The sequence below is a fragment of the Theobroma cacao genome, chromosome 8, assembly GCF_053813885.1.
Source record: "Theobroma cacao isolate CCN51 chromosome 8, ASM5381388v1, whole genome shotgun sequence".
NCBI classification, from domain to species: domain Eukaryota; kingdom Viridiplantae; phylum Streptophyta; class Magnoliopsida; order Malvales; family Malvaceae; genus Theobroma; species Theobroma cacao.
The window spans coordinates 2287136-2302557 of NC_142646.1; the positions used below are offsets into that span (position 1 = coordinate 2287136).

General features: G+C 36.6%; 3 protein-coding genes across 4 annotated transcripts; 2 read left to right on the forward strand and 1 right to left on the reverse strand.

Annotated features, from left to right (window-relative positions):
• Positions 1-2142: 2142 nt before the first annotated feature.
• On the forward strand, positions 2143-6893 carry LOC18591610 (putative nucleoredoxin 2). 2 transcript variants are annotated; one of them, XM_007017830.3, is made up of 3 exons: positions 2143-2508; positions 4521-5015; positions 5832-6893. In XM_007017830.3, the coding sequence occupies exons 1-3, from the start codon at positions 2347-2349 to the stop codon at positions 6456-6458; spliced, it is 1284 nt and encodes a 427-aa protein (XP_007017892.1). In that variant the 5' UTR covers positions 2143-2346; the 3' UTR covers positions 6459-6893. The 2 variants fall into 2 exon arrangements, with proteins under 2 accessions (XP_007017892.1, XP_017981136.1); XM_018125647.2 differs by having other exon boundaries at positions 2144-2508; positions 4518-5015.
• Positions 6894-8761: 1868 nt separating this feature from the next.
• Positions 8762-13386, forward strand: VAB1 (ATPase, V1 complex, subunit B protein). Its single transcript, XM_007017833.3, has 15 exons — positions 8762-8903; positions 9091-9161; positions 9542-9597; positions 9689-9787; positions 10017-10076; positions 10518-10629; positions 10722-10930; positions 11047-11172; positions 11365-11502; positions 11835-11985; positions 12077-12159; positions 12322-12369; positions 12490-12543; positions 12636-12719; positions 12819-13386. The coding sequence occupies exons 2-15, from the start codon at positions 9104-9106 to the stop codon at positions 13002-13004; spliced, it is 1464 nt and encodes a 487-aa protein (XP_007017895.1). The 5' UTR covers positions 8762-8903; positions 9091-9103; the 3' UTR covers positions 13005-13386.
• A 210-nt stretch (positions 13387-13596) lies between these two features.
• LOC18591613 (NEP1-interacting protein-like 1) lies at positions 13597-15242 on the reverse strand. The gene is made up of 4 exons (XM_018125649.2): positions 14955-15242; positions 14604-14782; positions 14165-14320; positions 13597-13998 (listed from the first exon to the last, which is right to left on the reverse strand). The coding sequence occupies exons 1-4, from the start codon at positions 15094-15096 to the stop codon at positions 13876-13878; spliced, it is 600 nt and encodes a 199-aa protein (XP_017981138.2). The 5' UTR covers positions 15097-15242; the 3' UTR covers positions 13597-13875.
• Positions 15243-15422: the final 180 nt, after the last annotated feature.

A 15422-nucleotide genomic window follows, 5' to 3' on the forward strand; every position in this document is an offset into this window, starting at 1 on the left:
CTCAGACGATAAATTTGGCCCCACCTCATCTTTTCATGTTTAGAAAAAAAAAAAAACTCGGCTACTTAAGCTTTTAAAATTTGAGAAATTTGTTGCCCAATCATTTACCCAATAATTTTCTTAATGAAATGGAATTTCCCTCTCAACATATTTCAAATATTACATTTTTTTAGTAATATAAAATAATTTTATTGTTTTGATACTAACAGTATTATTCTCGTAAATAGAATTTATTCATGAAATATTAATTTATAAATTATTAAAATATTATATGACAGTATAAGTAGAGTTTAAGATGTATTAAGTTTTCAGATAATAGTCTCTTAATATGGAATACAACCCTGAACAAATGTCATAATTTCTTTTATGCCATTTTGGTCGATTCCACTTGAAAATTAAGCTGATCTTGAAGTCTAGACCAATTCCTCAGAATTAAATGTCCGTTAGTGAAAGGAGATTGATATGAAACAGTAGAATGGGGATTTTCAGGCAAAAGTTAGGTTGCGATTGATTAGTAATGCTGTCTGTCACCATCTCTGCGAATGTCATTGGATTATCATTGGCTTATAAAGACGAGGCACGTCGGAAAGAGCTGTCACCAAGGGCAAACATTTTACAACCTGGCTGCGGCCTTTTCTTCTCTGCCTTTCTTTCTCTCTCCCTGTCCGAAACTCCTAATCTTCTTGCATCATTATCCGGAAAAGAAAATGGGACCGCTTGTGCTATCGGCAGAGCCCAAATCTCACACATATGCTCCTCTCTACACTTCTTCTACCTTTTTTTTTTTTTGTTTCAATTTTACCATTTTTACATCAACCGAGTTTGATCCCTTTGCTGCCATTTGAAGGATTTGGTACTGCCTATTTCTCTTTTTTGCAGGAATCTGTGTGGTGGTGGTGTCGTTGTTGTTGGTGGTTGGTTGACTGTTTTAATATGCGAGAAAGGAGAAAAGGTAAATGTGGGGAACTGGATTTCGATGACAGCACCGACATGTAATGATATGACGGGAGCATGTAGGTTGCCACGTGTAAGGTAATGAGCATGCGTAAATGCAAGGGAGGGGGAAATCTTTCCTAGAAAAAAGAAAAAACTTTAACCAATGGTAGGCAACAATCTGTCCCGGAACGCAAGACTAAGCGGCAAAAGTAATAAGAAGAGAACTTTTTGTTTAAGGTCTTCGAGTCAGACGTTGCCAAGTGTTACCTTAGTGGGGTCCCTAAATAAATGGGAATTCAAAGCTAATTGTTACAGGCTTTCAGCCGCATAGGGGCACGCAGCCCATCCTCGCACGCACCTAAGGGTGAGAGGCTCTTCTGGGAAAAAAAAGCAACAAATTCTATGTCGTGTTAACAAGATATTATATTTATTTGACTTTTAAAGATTAAATAATAAAAAATTTAAATTATAATAATTTTTGAATTAAATTTATAATGTTTTGTTGTATTTATAATTTTAATATTAATTAATATTTTTTTATTTTCATGACAATGATAATATGAGTAACTGTAATATATAATTGATAATTAAAGTAGTCGATTGTATTTAATCAAATCAGTTGCGCTTGATAATATTAATTTATTAAATCATATGTTTTATGTGTATAAAATTTTGATTAAAATTGATATTAAATTTGATGATACTTAATTTTTTATTTTTATAACTTTTATAAAATGCCGTTGGATCAGATTTTATATGAGATGGGGGAATAGGGGACTCGTAGATAGAGGTAGAGGCTCTCATATCTTGGGAAGGGAAAGAAAGTATATTAATTCTTTTATTTTTTATTTTTAGTAATAGTATTATTTTTTAAGTAAATAAGAGAGGGTGGGAGGAAGAGAGACAGGTGTCCCTTCGGTTTTGTTTGGCTTTCACAACATCAATTCAAAGTCTTTAATGACAACACGGGACCTTACGCATAGGCCATAGCTGGGCAACGCTGGGAGATTAACCCTTTTTCATCCAAAGGCTAATGTGTCAAACCAATAGGTCATACGCGTGGCAGGTTTTCGGGTACCTGACCCAATATTGAATATGTGTCGTTCATTTGTGATCAGGCGGGGAGATGTATCTGTAGTTTGGTGGGCTCTGCATGGCCGCAGATTATAGCTCATGTACATGAGAAGCACTGTTGGAGTCTCTCTCTCTCATGAATTTTGGAGTGAATGCTACGTGTGGGCTGATGCATGATGGGGGTTCGACGGATGTAATGATGTGCAAAGAATATGGTTCCAAGGAATATAAGCATTGGAAGTACTGGGGAGCCTGGTAATTGACTTAATCTGGACACGCCAAAACGAAAAGAGAGAGAGAGAGAGAGAGAGAGAGAAACTGGTGAGAAAGCAAGCGATGAAGGAGATGAATTGGGAAAACAACTCCAACAATCCGGTTCAAACTCTGACAAACGGTGACTCCGAGAAGATTTCAACCTCTAGATTTTCTTCTCTTCTGGCTTCTAAAGATCGGGATTATCTTCTCTCCTCCAGTGAAGCTGAAGCTGAAGCTGATCAGGTTCCCTTCTCTCTCTCTCTCTCTCTCTACCTTTTGCTTTTTATGGAAGGAATATATCTAACATCCGTTGGGTTTTTAGCTACCAGACCCTGGTTTATCCATGGTTTTTTTTCTTCTTTGCTGAAGCATTTGTTCTTTATCTTCAGCATCTAATGTTTTTTTAGTGTAAACGTGGTTGTGGGTCAGAGATGAAGCATGCACTTGCTTTTGGCCTAACTCACTCATGGCTTCACCGCAATAATCTCCTGCCAAAACTTTTTGTACTCTCGATCATCATAGATCGACTCCTTTTCTACCTTTTCTTTTCCCCCTCTTCTTCTCCTAGCTAGGTCCAACTTCATAAAGAGAGGCAGCAGGAACAAGACTTCCTACTGAAACTACATGCAGACCTTTCAGACGGACCTTCTAGAACTATTATTATTGTATTATTTTTCTCTAAAAGGAACTTTATTTAATTAACTATACTTATTATTACGATCTAATTCCTAATAAATTATCCGATTATAAGTTATTTTACTTAAAATATAATATAGATTACTAAATACCTATTATCCTTGGAAATCTTTGAGGAGATTTGTCTGGTAGCAAGTGACTGCTGGGAATACACTACACATGGCTTGGTAGCTGGTAAGTTAGTCGGTCTGTGTTAGGGAGGAAAGTTCATTAGGGTTTTGAAATGGCAAGAAACTCACCTGCCATTGCTCTTTTTCAATACAATCTATAGTTTGTTTTTCTCATTAATGTTGACATGTGGCTTTCCCTCATGGAATTTAAGAGGTGGGTTAGTTTGGGCTGCTATGGATCCTCACCAAACTGTCTGGTTAGTTTCTATTTCTAACCAGGCAATAATTAAGTTTATACCTCGGAACATAATACACTATTTCATGTACCAAGTTTACTGAATTAGATTGATTTTATGGGATGGAAAAGAAAATCAACACGTTTTCCAGGAAGTTTGAGTTTGTAAGGGATCTTAAACCTAACTCCCATCTGCTAATGTATATGCTAGACAGCCCAAATTGTTAAGTTAGGGTATCAATCATTGATATGATACTGATCATCCAGATATATTATGGCACCACCAAAGATGAAAAAACATATGGGATTGTCTGATAGAACTTGTTAAGTGAGTAGATCTTATGTTAGTTCACTAGTTGGCACAGTTTTTGTTAAATTATCAAACTCGAAAATGACGTTGATTTAGTTTTGAAGGGAAAAAATTATTCTGGGTCGTCTTATGTAATTATGATTGTAAGGTGAATCTTTTAAAAGATATGCTACTTTTGTATGGAATCACATGAAATTAGCTGGGATTGAGTATTGAAGGACTGTGTAAGATGCATAATGTAAAATCTCTAATCCTCTTGTCGGCAATCCAACACTGCCCGAACAAAATTGGTTGTGAAGAAATATTCTTTTTGGTGTTCTTGTCGTGGTTATGTTGCTCTTGTGGGGAAGGGAATAGGGGGAAGAATTCTTCGTATGAGGGTGGGGTGCCGGGCTGATTGAAAAACCCCACCTCCATCCTTCCTTCTCCCCTCAGTCCTCCTACTGGTCTAGGTGGGGGGGGGGGGGGGGGGGGGGGGGGGGGGGGGTGCTCGCTAAGATACTCCTTGTCACGAGCAACACATGCCAAATATGCCTGTCCTTATCAATAGGGGTTCCCACACTGCAGTTTGTGCTGTGAACAACTAAGATGGAAGGACATGTGGCTTTGCTGTTCATCGCTTTAGCCTCACACTCACGCCATAGCAGTAACACGTGGCATATTTATCCTTACGATTCCGGAAAGCTGGTAGCACATCGCTTTCAGATTTTGGGGTTTGTAGGGTTGATTTTTTGTGGTGTGGATTCTTACTTATACTACTTTCCTAGTTATGGTATCCTTTCTCATTAGCTTCAAATACGCTACCTAACATAAAATGTAAGAGTATCGGTTTGTGGACAAACAAACTTGACTTTTTCATTTGGTGCTGAATCGCACCATTACTTGGTTTCTTTATTTATAGCAGGTGAAAATTTCGGATCTTGAGGGCAGGGTGATTGGCCTTTACTTCTCAGCTAACTGGTATCCGCCGTGTAGAAATTTCAATCAAGTACTTGTCGATGTCTATGATCAGCTGAAGAGCAATGGGTCTAATTTTGAGATTGTATTTGTGTCATCTGATGAAGACTTGGATGCCTTCAACAATTACAGGAAAAGCATGCCATGGCTCTCAATTCCATTCTCTGACTTGGAGACAAAGAAGGCCTTGAACCGAAAATTCGAAGTCGAAGGCATTCCTTGCTTAATTATTTTGCAGCCTGAAGATAACAAGGATGGTGCAACTTTCTATGATGGTGTGGAACTCATTTACCGGTATGGGGTCGAAGCATTCCCATTTACCAAAGAGAAGTTGGAGGAATTACAAAGGGAAGAAAGGATGAGGCATGAGACTCAGACCTTGAAGAATTTATTGACAAACCCTGATAGAGACTATATTTTGGGTCAACCCATAACTAGAAAGGTCAGTGCTTACATCTCATTGATGTAATGTAGTTGGATAATATGTTGTTAAACGTGGCTTAGCTTTTAAGACCTCGCTGATATTGATTGATGATTGGAAATTTTGTTTGAGGTTTAGATTTTGTTGATGAGAGAGTATTAAAGCATGTAATATTGTGTCTCTTTTTAGCTGCACACATATTCTTTCATGTGTGCATTGCACTTTATATGTTCTACAACTTTTTTCTACTTTTTGCAATCAAAAACATCATTTTTTTCCTTTTTAACATTCCATTTTATCCTAAAATAATTGTTCTTTTAAAGGTACTTACCATTTATAGTCTTTAATGAGTCTATTCTTGCATACATAGATAACATAGTTTCAAGAAATAGAACCTCATATACCTTTCTGGGGCATTGACCATAGTGACTGTCATCTAATCTCGAGCACAAGAGTGGCATAACCTATACATCTTAATAAATTAAACCAATTTTCTTGCATAGTTAATGAAGCAAATTCTCTTTATAGCTTATATTGATGCGAGTAAGTATGTGTTAAGCAATCAAACTTTAACAGGGTATTATTTCAGGTATGCTAACTGAGTAAGCTCCACTTGTTGATCATGTTGTCCTTTACCCTTACTTTTTGAAAAGGTATCCTCACCCGACATTATCATATCTGTAAGGTCCAATTCCCAGTGTCATCTGAGGCAAGGGCGAAGCTGGATTCACCGACTTGATCTTGGAGTTCCTGAGCCCTCCCTTATGTGGCTTAGATACTTTGAGATTAATGTTCTTGTGTTAAGGGCTGATTGAGTTGTATATGTTTCCTTTGCAGGTGCAAGTGGATTCCTTAATAGATAAGACAATTGGGCTCTACTTCTCAGCCCAATGGTGCCTTCCAGGTGTTACGTTCACTCCCAGGCTGATATCCATCTACCAGAAAATCAAGCAAACCTTGGAAGAAAAAGGTGGTGAGGACTTCGACATAGTTTTTGTGTCGAATGATCGCGATCAGAGTTCGTTTGACACCTACTTTGGTAGCATGCCATGGCTAGCTTTGCCTTTCGGAGACCCCAGCATTAAAAGCCTTGCAAAGTACTTCGATGTGCAAGGCATTCCCTGTTTGATAATCATAGGGCCTGATGGCAAAACTGTAACCAAGCAAGGAAGAAATCTTATAAACCTGTACCAGGAAAATGCATACCCTTTCACCGATGCCAAAGTGGAGTTGCTAGAGAAAGAAATGGAGGAGGCAGCTAAGAGCTTCCCAAAATCCGAATACCATGCAGGACACCGCCATGAGCTTACCTTGGTATCGGAAGGCACTGGAGGGGGGCCCTTTATATGCTGCGATTGTGATGAGCAGGGTTCCGGTTGGGCTTACCAGTGTCTGGAATGTGGGTACGAGGTGCACCCCAAGTGCGTCAGAGCTGTGGCCCCAGGCTCAACTGAAGGAAGCTGATCATTGTCAGCTGGAGCTACACCTAATGTTTGCTAATTGAAGCTTTCATTCTGCCATAATCAAAGATTTGTCAGATCTCCGTTTGTTAATTTGGCTTTCCCTTGGTGATCTATATACGCTCTGCCGGTTTTCTATTATTGTAGCTAAGCCATGAACATCAACATTTGGCAGTAACAAGAAAAACGTGTTTTCCCAAGCCAGCATTCTTGTGTGGTTGGAAGGTGATGCTCCTTATTTTCTTTACTGCTTTCTCACGGTTAAAGAAATTCCTATGGAGGAAATGATCGTAGAATCGGGGATAGCAGTACTAGTGACAATTCCTCCACATGGCCGGGGGTATCAAAGTGCACAAGGCTCCACATGCAATAAGGATGTCTTGCACTTTGCCATTACCAAATTTATTTTCTTTAATAAATAAGGTGTGCATTTAATTTACTTTGCCTTTTCTTTAATTAACGTAATTCCATCTCATAGAGCTTGGATGCACCCACATTATTGAGAAGCCTAGAAGTTGGGAACCATGAATAAATAATCACTATTCTACTACTTGTATCATGGTTGCTTGCCACTCGACTGCAGACCACGTGTGCCCTGTGCCTTTGCGGTGCTAACGTGGCAAGCTTGGCTGTTTATTGTCTAAATTGTAAAAATCAAAACGGAGGAAGCTTCTCCGAAGTTTCCTTGTTTTGGCAATTGCCTTTTCTGCTTCTTTCAAGCAATAACGAACTTAGGCAAAAATTTTGCTTTCGAATTTAGGAATAAATATGAATCGGTTTAAATCAAAATAATCGATAGAAACTGATTGAATTTGGTTAGTTAGAATTCTTTTTTTTAAATCAATAAATATAATTAGTTTATTTGACTATTTTTGTCGGTTTTTTTTTCTAAAATTTACAAGGAAAGCCATTACAAATGAACTATTAATAATTTATTTTTTATATAAATATTATTAACATTTTAAAAATATATCCAGAAAATATTCTCAATTTATGATAAAATAACTAATCGAAATAGATCGAGATAAATCAATTTTGATTTTTTTCAATATTTACTATAATTCGATCAATTTTAATAATACTTTTATAAAAATTTTATTAATTTAATTTTTGAGATTTTAAAATCAAATTGACTAAACATTTACTACTATTAAAATCTATAAATATACCTAAAATAATTAAAAAAAAATAGTAGGGTAGACTATATAAAAAACAATTAGAAGCAATAATCAAATCAAACACTATAGTTGTACCTGGTTAAGCTATTATTTGGAATTGAAAGTCAGCTTTGAGTGCTAAAATAGAACTATACTCTAAACATAAATATCTGTTGAATGATAAGGGAGGTAGGAAGAAACTAGAAATTAAAAAGTATATTCTTTGATGCCCACGTCATCTTGATAGCCACGTTACATAAAAAGAAAGAATGAAAAATTAAAAAAAAAAAAAAAGTCTCAATCTCCACCAATGAAAACATTATTCAAGTGGGACTGGCATTGATACGAGTTATCGCAGGGTTCGGTAAACGAAATAATCATATTCTTTCCCTTACCCTTTCTGTGACTTCACATAATAGACTACCAAAAAAGTGTTAATTGCTCAAACTCTTTAATATACTTTTTAATTATAATTTTATTTAATTTTTTTTATTACTAACAAGGGAAAAAAAAAATCACATAAGATCACATGCTTGTCCGTGACAGCAGTAACTATCAAACCGGTCAAGACTTGAGAGAAAAGAACCGGATCAAGCCGGGTTTTTCTTTGATTTTTATAAAATTTTCAAAAAGGTCTCTAAATTATGTCTATTTATGTAATTAAGGTTTTATTATATTCAAACATATTCTTATTTTTTTTATTTACATCAAAAAAAATTTTATTTTTCAATAAAAATTAAAATTATTAAATTTAAAAATAATTAATATTTTTTATTCATGTGATATATAATATAATAATAAATATGATCATGTGATAATTAATATGAAAATAATTTTATGATTATAGCGTCAAATTACATAATATGTTTTGTAAGTGAAAAATATCTATTAATATCGAGTTTGATGATAATTAATTTTTATTAAAATTAAAATTTATTTAAATATAAATTTAAAAGTAAAAACTTTGTTTTGTTGGCCTATATTGTGTATAATAAAAAAAATAGGACTTAATTGCATAAACAATAAAATTCTAAGACTTTTCTTATTATTTGTTTATTTTTTAATATCACATTCTCTACTCTCTCATCTATCTTATCAGATCCCTCCACAAATTTTCGTTCCATAAATTCTTTGTCATTTAGTGCTTAAATTCACCCTTTTGATTTTACACTTCTTCTCCTTTGCTCAATCAACCTGTCCCAATCGAATTGGCTATATCTTCTCTCATTTTGGATCAAATTCGCCAAGAGCTTGTTTGGCTCAAAACGAACTCTTCCTAAATTCTAATCTCGGTAAGACCAGAAGTTCCAAACTTTGCGAATTTTGGTTCAATTCGTAACGAAAAATGGCGGTTACTTTTTTGGATCCGAAATAATGTTTTAATTTTTTTTTTCCGCTTTCTTTGATCTGCGTAAATGTTGGTTCACTGTAGTGAATAGTGATATGTTCATATGTTTCTGTTTTGAATGTTATAATCAGCTTGAACTTGAAGATGGGAGCAGAAAAGAACTTTATTGACATGGAGGAGGGAACGCTGGAGATCGGGATGGGTAACTCACTATTTCTAGTCTCGTGCTTACATTTTCTTTGTTATTTACTGTATATCATGCAAAGCCTTCAACCCTGAGTTCTGATCATCGCCTAATCTGGACTGTTTTTTTTTCTATCTATTTTTAAGTGAACTGCATGATGATGGGGTGGTTTTCTTTTTCAGCTTTTAATTGATTGTTTTTGTCATTTGTTTAAATTCATGAAATGTATAACATGATGGTGAAGTTGAGATGGGTATTTAATTCTTTCGTTTTTGGATTGGAGTGATTTTGCATCAAATATGATCTATGTGTAATGGGAGGCTCGAGTGCCATTAACAGTTATTTTGGTCAGTGTGATGCTTGTTTAGAACATTAATCAGGAGATTTTTGGTTTGCAGAGTACAGAACTGTGTCTGGTGTGGCGGGACCATTGGTCATTCTTGACAAAGTTAAGGTAGGTTTACTCTTCTATCACTTGATGTTTATCTTCAGAATTGATAGCAAGTTGTTTGATGATATATGTGAATAATTTTGAAATGTTTCAGGGTCCAAAGTATCAGGAGATTGTCAATATCCGATTAGGAGATGGAACAACTCGACGTGGTCAAGTCTTGGAAGTTGATGGAGAGAAAGCAGTTGTGCAGGTATTTGTCCAAGCATGCAACCATGAATTCTGTGCACATATGAAAAGGTTTTATTGCCTTTGTTATAAATGATTGTTATTTGAAGTCCATTTTGATATATTAAAGCCAATAATATCATTACCATGATAGATAAATTGCTGAAAGCAGTAGGTGACAATTGGTTCTGTTAATGTCTTTAAGTCTATTGAGATGGTGGCTGCATTATTCTTTTCCCTTTTTCCTTTTCCAGGTTTTTGAAGGAACATCTGGAATTGACAACAAATACACAACTGTGCAATTTACAGGAGAGGTAAATGGTCTGCTTTGTTTGAATTTGGTATTATAGGTTTCATTTTTATTATGGCTAGCAGAAGTAGACTGGTGATAGAATGGTTACCTTTATAGGATTTTGTAAACATCTGTGATTTATTTTTTTTGCCCCGTGTTTTCTTTGATGCACAACCTTTTTTGATGATATATGTGCTTTATAACTGGCACACACTTTATTCGTTTTAGTATTTGATTATATATAGTTCTGATCTCCTTGTCTTGGACCTGTCTTGCAACAATTTTATGGTTACAAATGAATCTTCTGAGCTTTCTGAAAGAGGGAAATTCTTGGAACACTCATTAGTTGCATCTTTAATCCTCTTTGTTTGTGATTTTAAATTTTTAGAAATGCAATGGCGGTGGGTTTAGTCATTTTTGTAGGCTGTTGGTTGTTGAGCCCCTTCTAATGTGTGTTTTACAGGTTTTGAAAACGCCTGTGTCATTGGATATGCTAGGGCGCATATTTAATGGCTCTGGAAAACCCATTGATAATGGCCCTTCTATTTTGCCTGAGGCATACCTAGATATTTCTGGTAAGTGTATGCTGGAGACTATGATATTTTAGTAATTGAAGGATGAATCAGTATATGTTCCATTGTAAATTTCTGTTCTTTGTCATTCCCAGGGAGCTCTATCAATCCTAGTGAGAGAACTTACCCCGAAGAGATGATTCAGACAGGGATATCAACAATTGATGTCATGAACTCCATTGCTCGTGGACAGAAGATTCCTCTTTTTTCTGCTGCTGGTCTTCCTCATAATGAAATAGCTGCTCAAATTTGTCGTCAGGCAGGTCTCGTAAAGCGGTTGGAAAAGTCTGATAATCTCCTTGACGTACGTCTTCATTGTAGCCTACTGTGATATTAAAGAAGATTGACTTGATTGTGTGTGCTTTATGATTATTGACTGTTTGTTTTTTGCATTTGCCTGTCCTGTGGATTGACTTTTAGGATCAAGAAGACAATTTTGCCATTGTGTTTGCTGCTATGGGGGTGAACATGGAGACAGCTCAATTTTTTAAGAGAGATTTCGAGGAAAATGGGTCTATGGAGAGAGTGACGCTTTTCTTAAACCTGGTAATTTCCATTAATTAGTCTCTTTTGGCTCAGCACTTTTTTTTTCCTGCAAAGTAATTCAGGTTATCGACATTCATGTCATTGTAAGTTTTGTCCCATTGAAAATGACTTTGTTTATGAGCATTCTTATCAAGAAATTAGTCCCACTGCTCTGTTCTTAATCTTGAACTGCTCTGTTTAATGTGTTTACAGGCTAATGACCCCACAATTGAACGTATTATCACGCCTCGAATTGCCCTTACAACTGCAGAGTATTTGGCTTATGAATGTGGGAAACATGTGCTGGTTATATTGACAGATATGAGTTCTTATGCGGATGCTCTTCGTGAGGTACATATGTTTATATCTGTTCAGCTGGGAGGATATATGACATGCAATTTCTTTGACAAATGATTCCTATACCAACTAATAGCCTTCTATTGATGCTCTTCGAACATCCGTCATCTTTAACTCAAAAAGTCAAAGGCAAACTGTTGTTTTCTTAAGAACTTCCATAGGTATTTTCAGAAGCTAGAAATGACTTGGAAAGTGATTTTAATCCATTGGACAGTGGCTTAGAATGACTTAAATCTGATAAACCGATAAATTGATGCTCTGTCTGGTTATCTTGTATGCTGATGCTTGACAGGTATCATTAAATCATGTTCTGTATGTGCCTACAGGTATCTGCTGCCCGAGAAGAAGTCCCTGGAAGGCGTGGGTATCCTGGTTATATGTATACTGATCTGGCAACAATTTATGAACGTGCAGGGCGTATAGAAGGAAGAAAAGGTTCCATCACCCAAATTCCTATCTTGACCATGCCTAATGATGGTAAGAGGAAACTGCAACACAATATAGTTTTCTTTAAGTTTTATTGATGGTGATCTGATATTACATTCGGTTGATTTTTTTTGTGAACCAGATATCACGCATCCCACACCAGATCTTACTGGTTATATTACTGAAGGGCAGATATACATTGATAGACAACTCTACAATCGACAGGTGATTGAAACAGTATTTATTATTGTTTTAATCAATCAAACATGGTTATAGAATCTACTGTAGCATATGCACAGGGCTCATGTTCTTGGAATTTTGTTGTTGTAGCTCTGAACAGTGTGTGTAATTATTGATCTTGTCCATGTTTGTTTATTTTCTGAACAGATATACCCACCAATTAATGTACTACCTTCACTTTCTCGATTAATGAAGGTATGACTGTTAATTATTATCATTTCATTTTATATGAGAAAATTTGTTCACTTATTAACAAGTAGAATCATGAATTTGGGAGTTTATGCTGACCTTTTCCTTTCATTATTTACATTTCAGAGTGCTATTGGTGAGGGGATGACTCGTAGAGATCATGCTGATGTGTCCAACCAGGTCTGATTGAGAGGTTCTAAATGAAGCAAGGGTTTCTCCCACTTAAGTACTAAGTATTTTTCAGACTGAAACCCTGTTTTCCGTGATTTCAGCTATATGCAAATTATGCTATTGGAAAAGATGTTCAAGCAATGAAAGCTGTGGTTGGAGAGGAAGCACTTTCTTCCGAGGATCTGGTTTCCCTCTCACTTTCTCTCAGATTTATATGCGTCTGTTGTGCCTGTCATATTAAGAATTACATTTTTGACTTTTCTCCTTTCTTTATCAACTATCAGCTTTACCTGGAGTTCCTAGATAAATTCGAGAGAAAATTTGTGACACAAGGTGCTTATGATACTCGCAACATCTTCCAGTCACTTGATTTAGCATGGACTTTGCTTCGCATCTTCCCACGTGAACTTCTCCACCGTATACCTGCAAAGACACTTGACCAGTACTACAGTCGTGATGCAACAAGCTGAGCTGATAAAGCTGTCGCCCTCATGTACCCATGTCTGCCCTTTGCTTATCAGTTCGATTTTCAATTAAATTTCTCACATCAACACTTGCCTTTGCTGCATACCCTCAACAGAACTCAGTTTCGGTGACTGGTTTCTCTACTACTGCAGTGCACGACTTATGTTTCTTTCATGCCTTGTGATTATTTTAGTCATAAGTAATTCTTTTTTTGGAGAAGGCGGAAACTTTTGGCAAGAACAATATTTTCAGGACATCAATTTTTTGTCATTGGAACCGGCTGTTAAGAGTTGAATATTGCCTAGGAAAATACGGGCGTTGGTTTGTGGTGTTGGATTTCTAGCTTTTGTCTTGGTCAAAAAGTCTACCAGCACCGTGTTTTTCTCATGGGCTTCATTGGCTGCTCTCGTTTAGCACTGTCCAATGTCGTTTCAAACCTTATTTTGGTCAGAGATTCGGCAGAGGCCCGTTTAATTTACGTGGAAATTTCGTTGGAATTAGTTGCCAATGACTCGCTGATGGGAACCAAAACCCAAGCTGGCTTGAAGTTCATGCTACATGTTTCATCTAAACAATATGAAACAGACAGATTCCACGTTGAAAAAAATTGGGGTTTCCCAGAAATTAATGTAATAAATGGGTATAAATGCATACAAAAAATCATATCAGGAGCTACTGTATGTACAAAATTCTGAATTCCTAGTAGAATTCTGTTGTGGCTATGTGTCCTTTTTTAGTTAGAGCTTCCTAGTCGAGCTTGTACTACATGAATCGAAGCTTTGTCCATGACGAGTGGGTTTTAGCAAACCTTCCAAGTAGTAGAAGACAGAACTGGTGACAGACGCCAGCATAATTTTCTGTCTTCCACTTTGAGCGTCAAAAACTTCTCCTGCACAGTGGGCAAGATTTATGCTCCACTAGCCACCTTTGGATACACGAAACATGAAACATATGGTGACAGTGTGGCAAGCTATGAACTACTTCCCCCTGTAAAAAATCCTGGAAATTTGAAACCATATACAAGAATGATCAACATAAAGCTGTTTCAATCAATGGAGTTTAGTCAAAACACTCAAAACTGACAGGAAAACTGGCTAATCATACAAGCAGTAACGATAGGGGCAGAAGCGAAAAGAAAAAGTGAAAAATAGATTAAAAAAAAAACCTGGAGGCAAATCGAGCAGGAGATCCTATTCCTGGATGAATCCCATACGTTTTCTTCTGTGATTCTGATCTTTGGAATATTTTGTATTGATTCCTTTGACAACCATTCGGGGATATTCCAGGGGACTTGGTTGAACGTAGAGTCCAATGCGTTTATCTAAATCAAAAGCCAAATTCAAATTCAAGCATTAAGATAAAGAAGACTACTCTTTAATTTTATGAACAGTCATGCCATTTTCATATCATCTGATCAATATTGGTTGGATTTAGACTGGACGATTCATGGGGACCAGTTTCCCACTTTAAACAGGATCAGAAAAGGGAAGAAAGTTGTGTGTGAAGAATTATGGGACGTGGATTTCACGTGGTCCAAAGAATCTTAGTGCATGGGCAGAGGAAAGGAGAAAACTTAGAAGCGCGACAGAGACGGGTAATCTTACCGATTGGAGGAGATCCCTCGTTGCCACGTCATCGGAACTGCAAACTATGAGTAAAATTTTAAAGAACTTGATGGAGAAAAAACTGCCCTTTATGGCTCCAACCGTGGCTCCACGAAGACAATCGATCTTGGTTTTTGCCCCAACATAAGCACCGGTCAGGGCTCCTAAAGTTGCTCCAACTGCAGACATAAAACCAGATTCTGATAAGTTTTAACACCATAGTTTTCTAGCAAACATGCTAGATATATACTTCTGAACATTCTAGGATGAACCGAAAAGATCTTCCTTTGTTTCATTTTGTCTGATTCAAATGGAAAAGACCAAATAAGACAAAAGTAAAAAGGAACTAACCCACTGCAAATACGGAGATGAAGATTGCATAAAACAGTTTAGAAATAAGTGCTGAAGTTGCTGAGCAGCACAACTCCCTTGCCTCTTCAGCTGGAAAACATGACATGATGAAAGAAGGAGAAGGGCAGAGGCTAAGGTCCATTAATTGGAAGAGAGCATATCCTGAAATCAAGTTTTTGAAAAAACTAAGGCAAGAAGGAATCCTGGGGATGGAAAAATAGCGGCTGAATCACGAGAAAATCGGCCAAGGAAGGCCACTTGGTTGAGAAAGAAAACAAGCAGGTCAATCATGGGAAGAGCCGCATTCTTTAAGAAGCACTGCAATTGAACCTCTGATTTCGTCTTAAGCAGAAGGCAGGAGCCAACGTGTTGTTTCTAAATTCTGATGAGAGTTCTTGGTCAAAGTCGTCGACTGATCCCAGCTGAAATCAAACTAGCTTCTAACAAAGCAAAATAACTGCTTGTTTC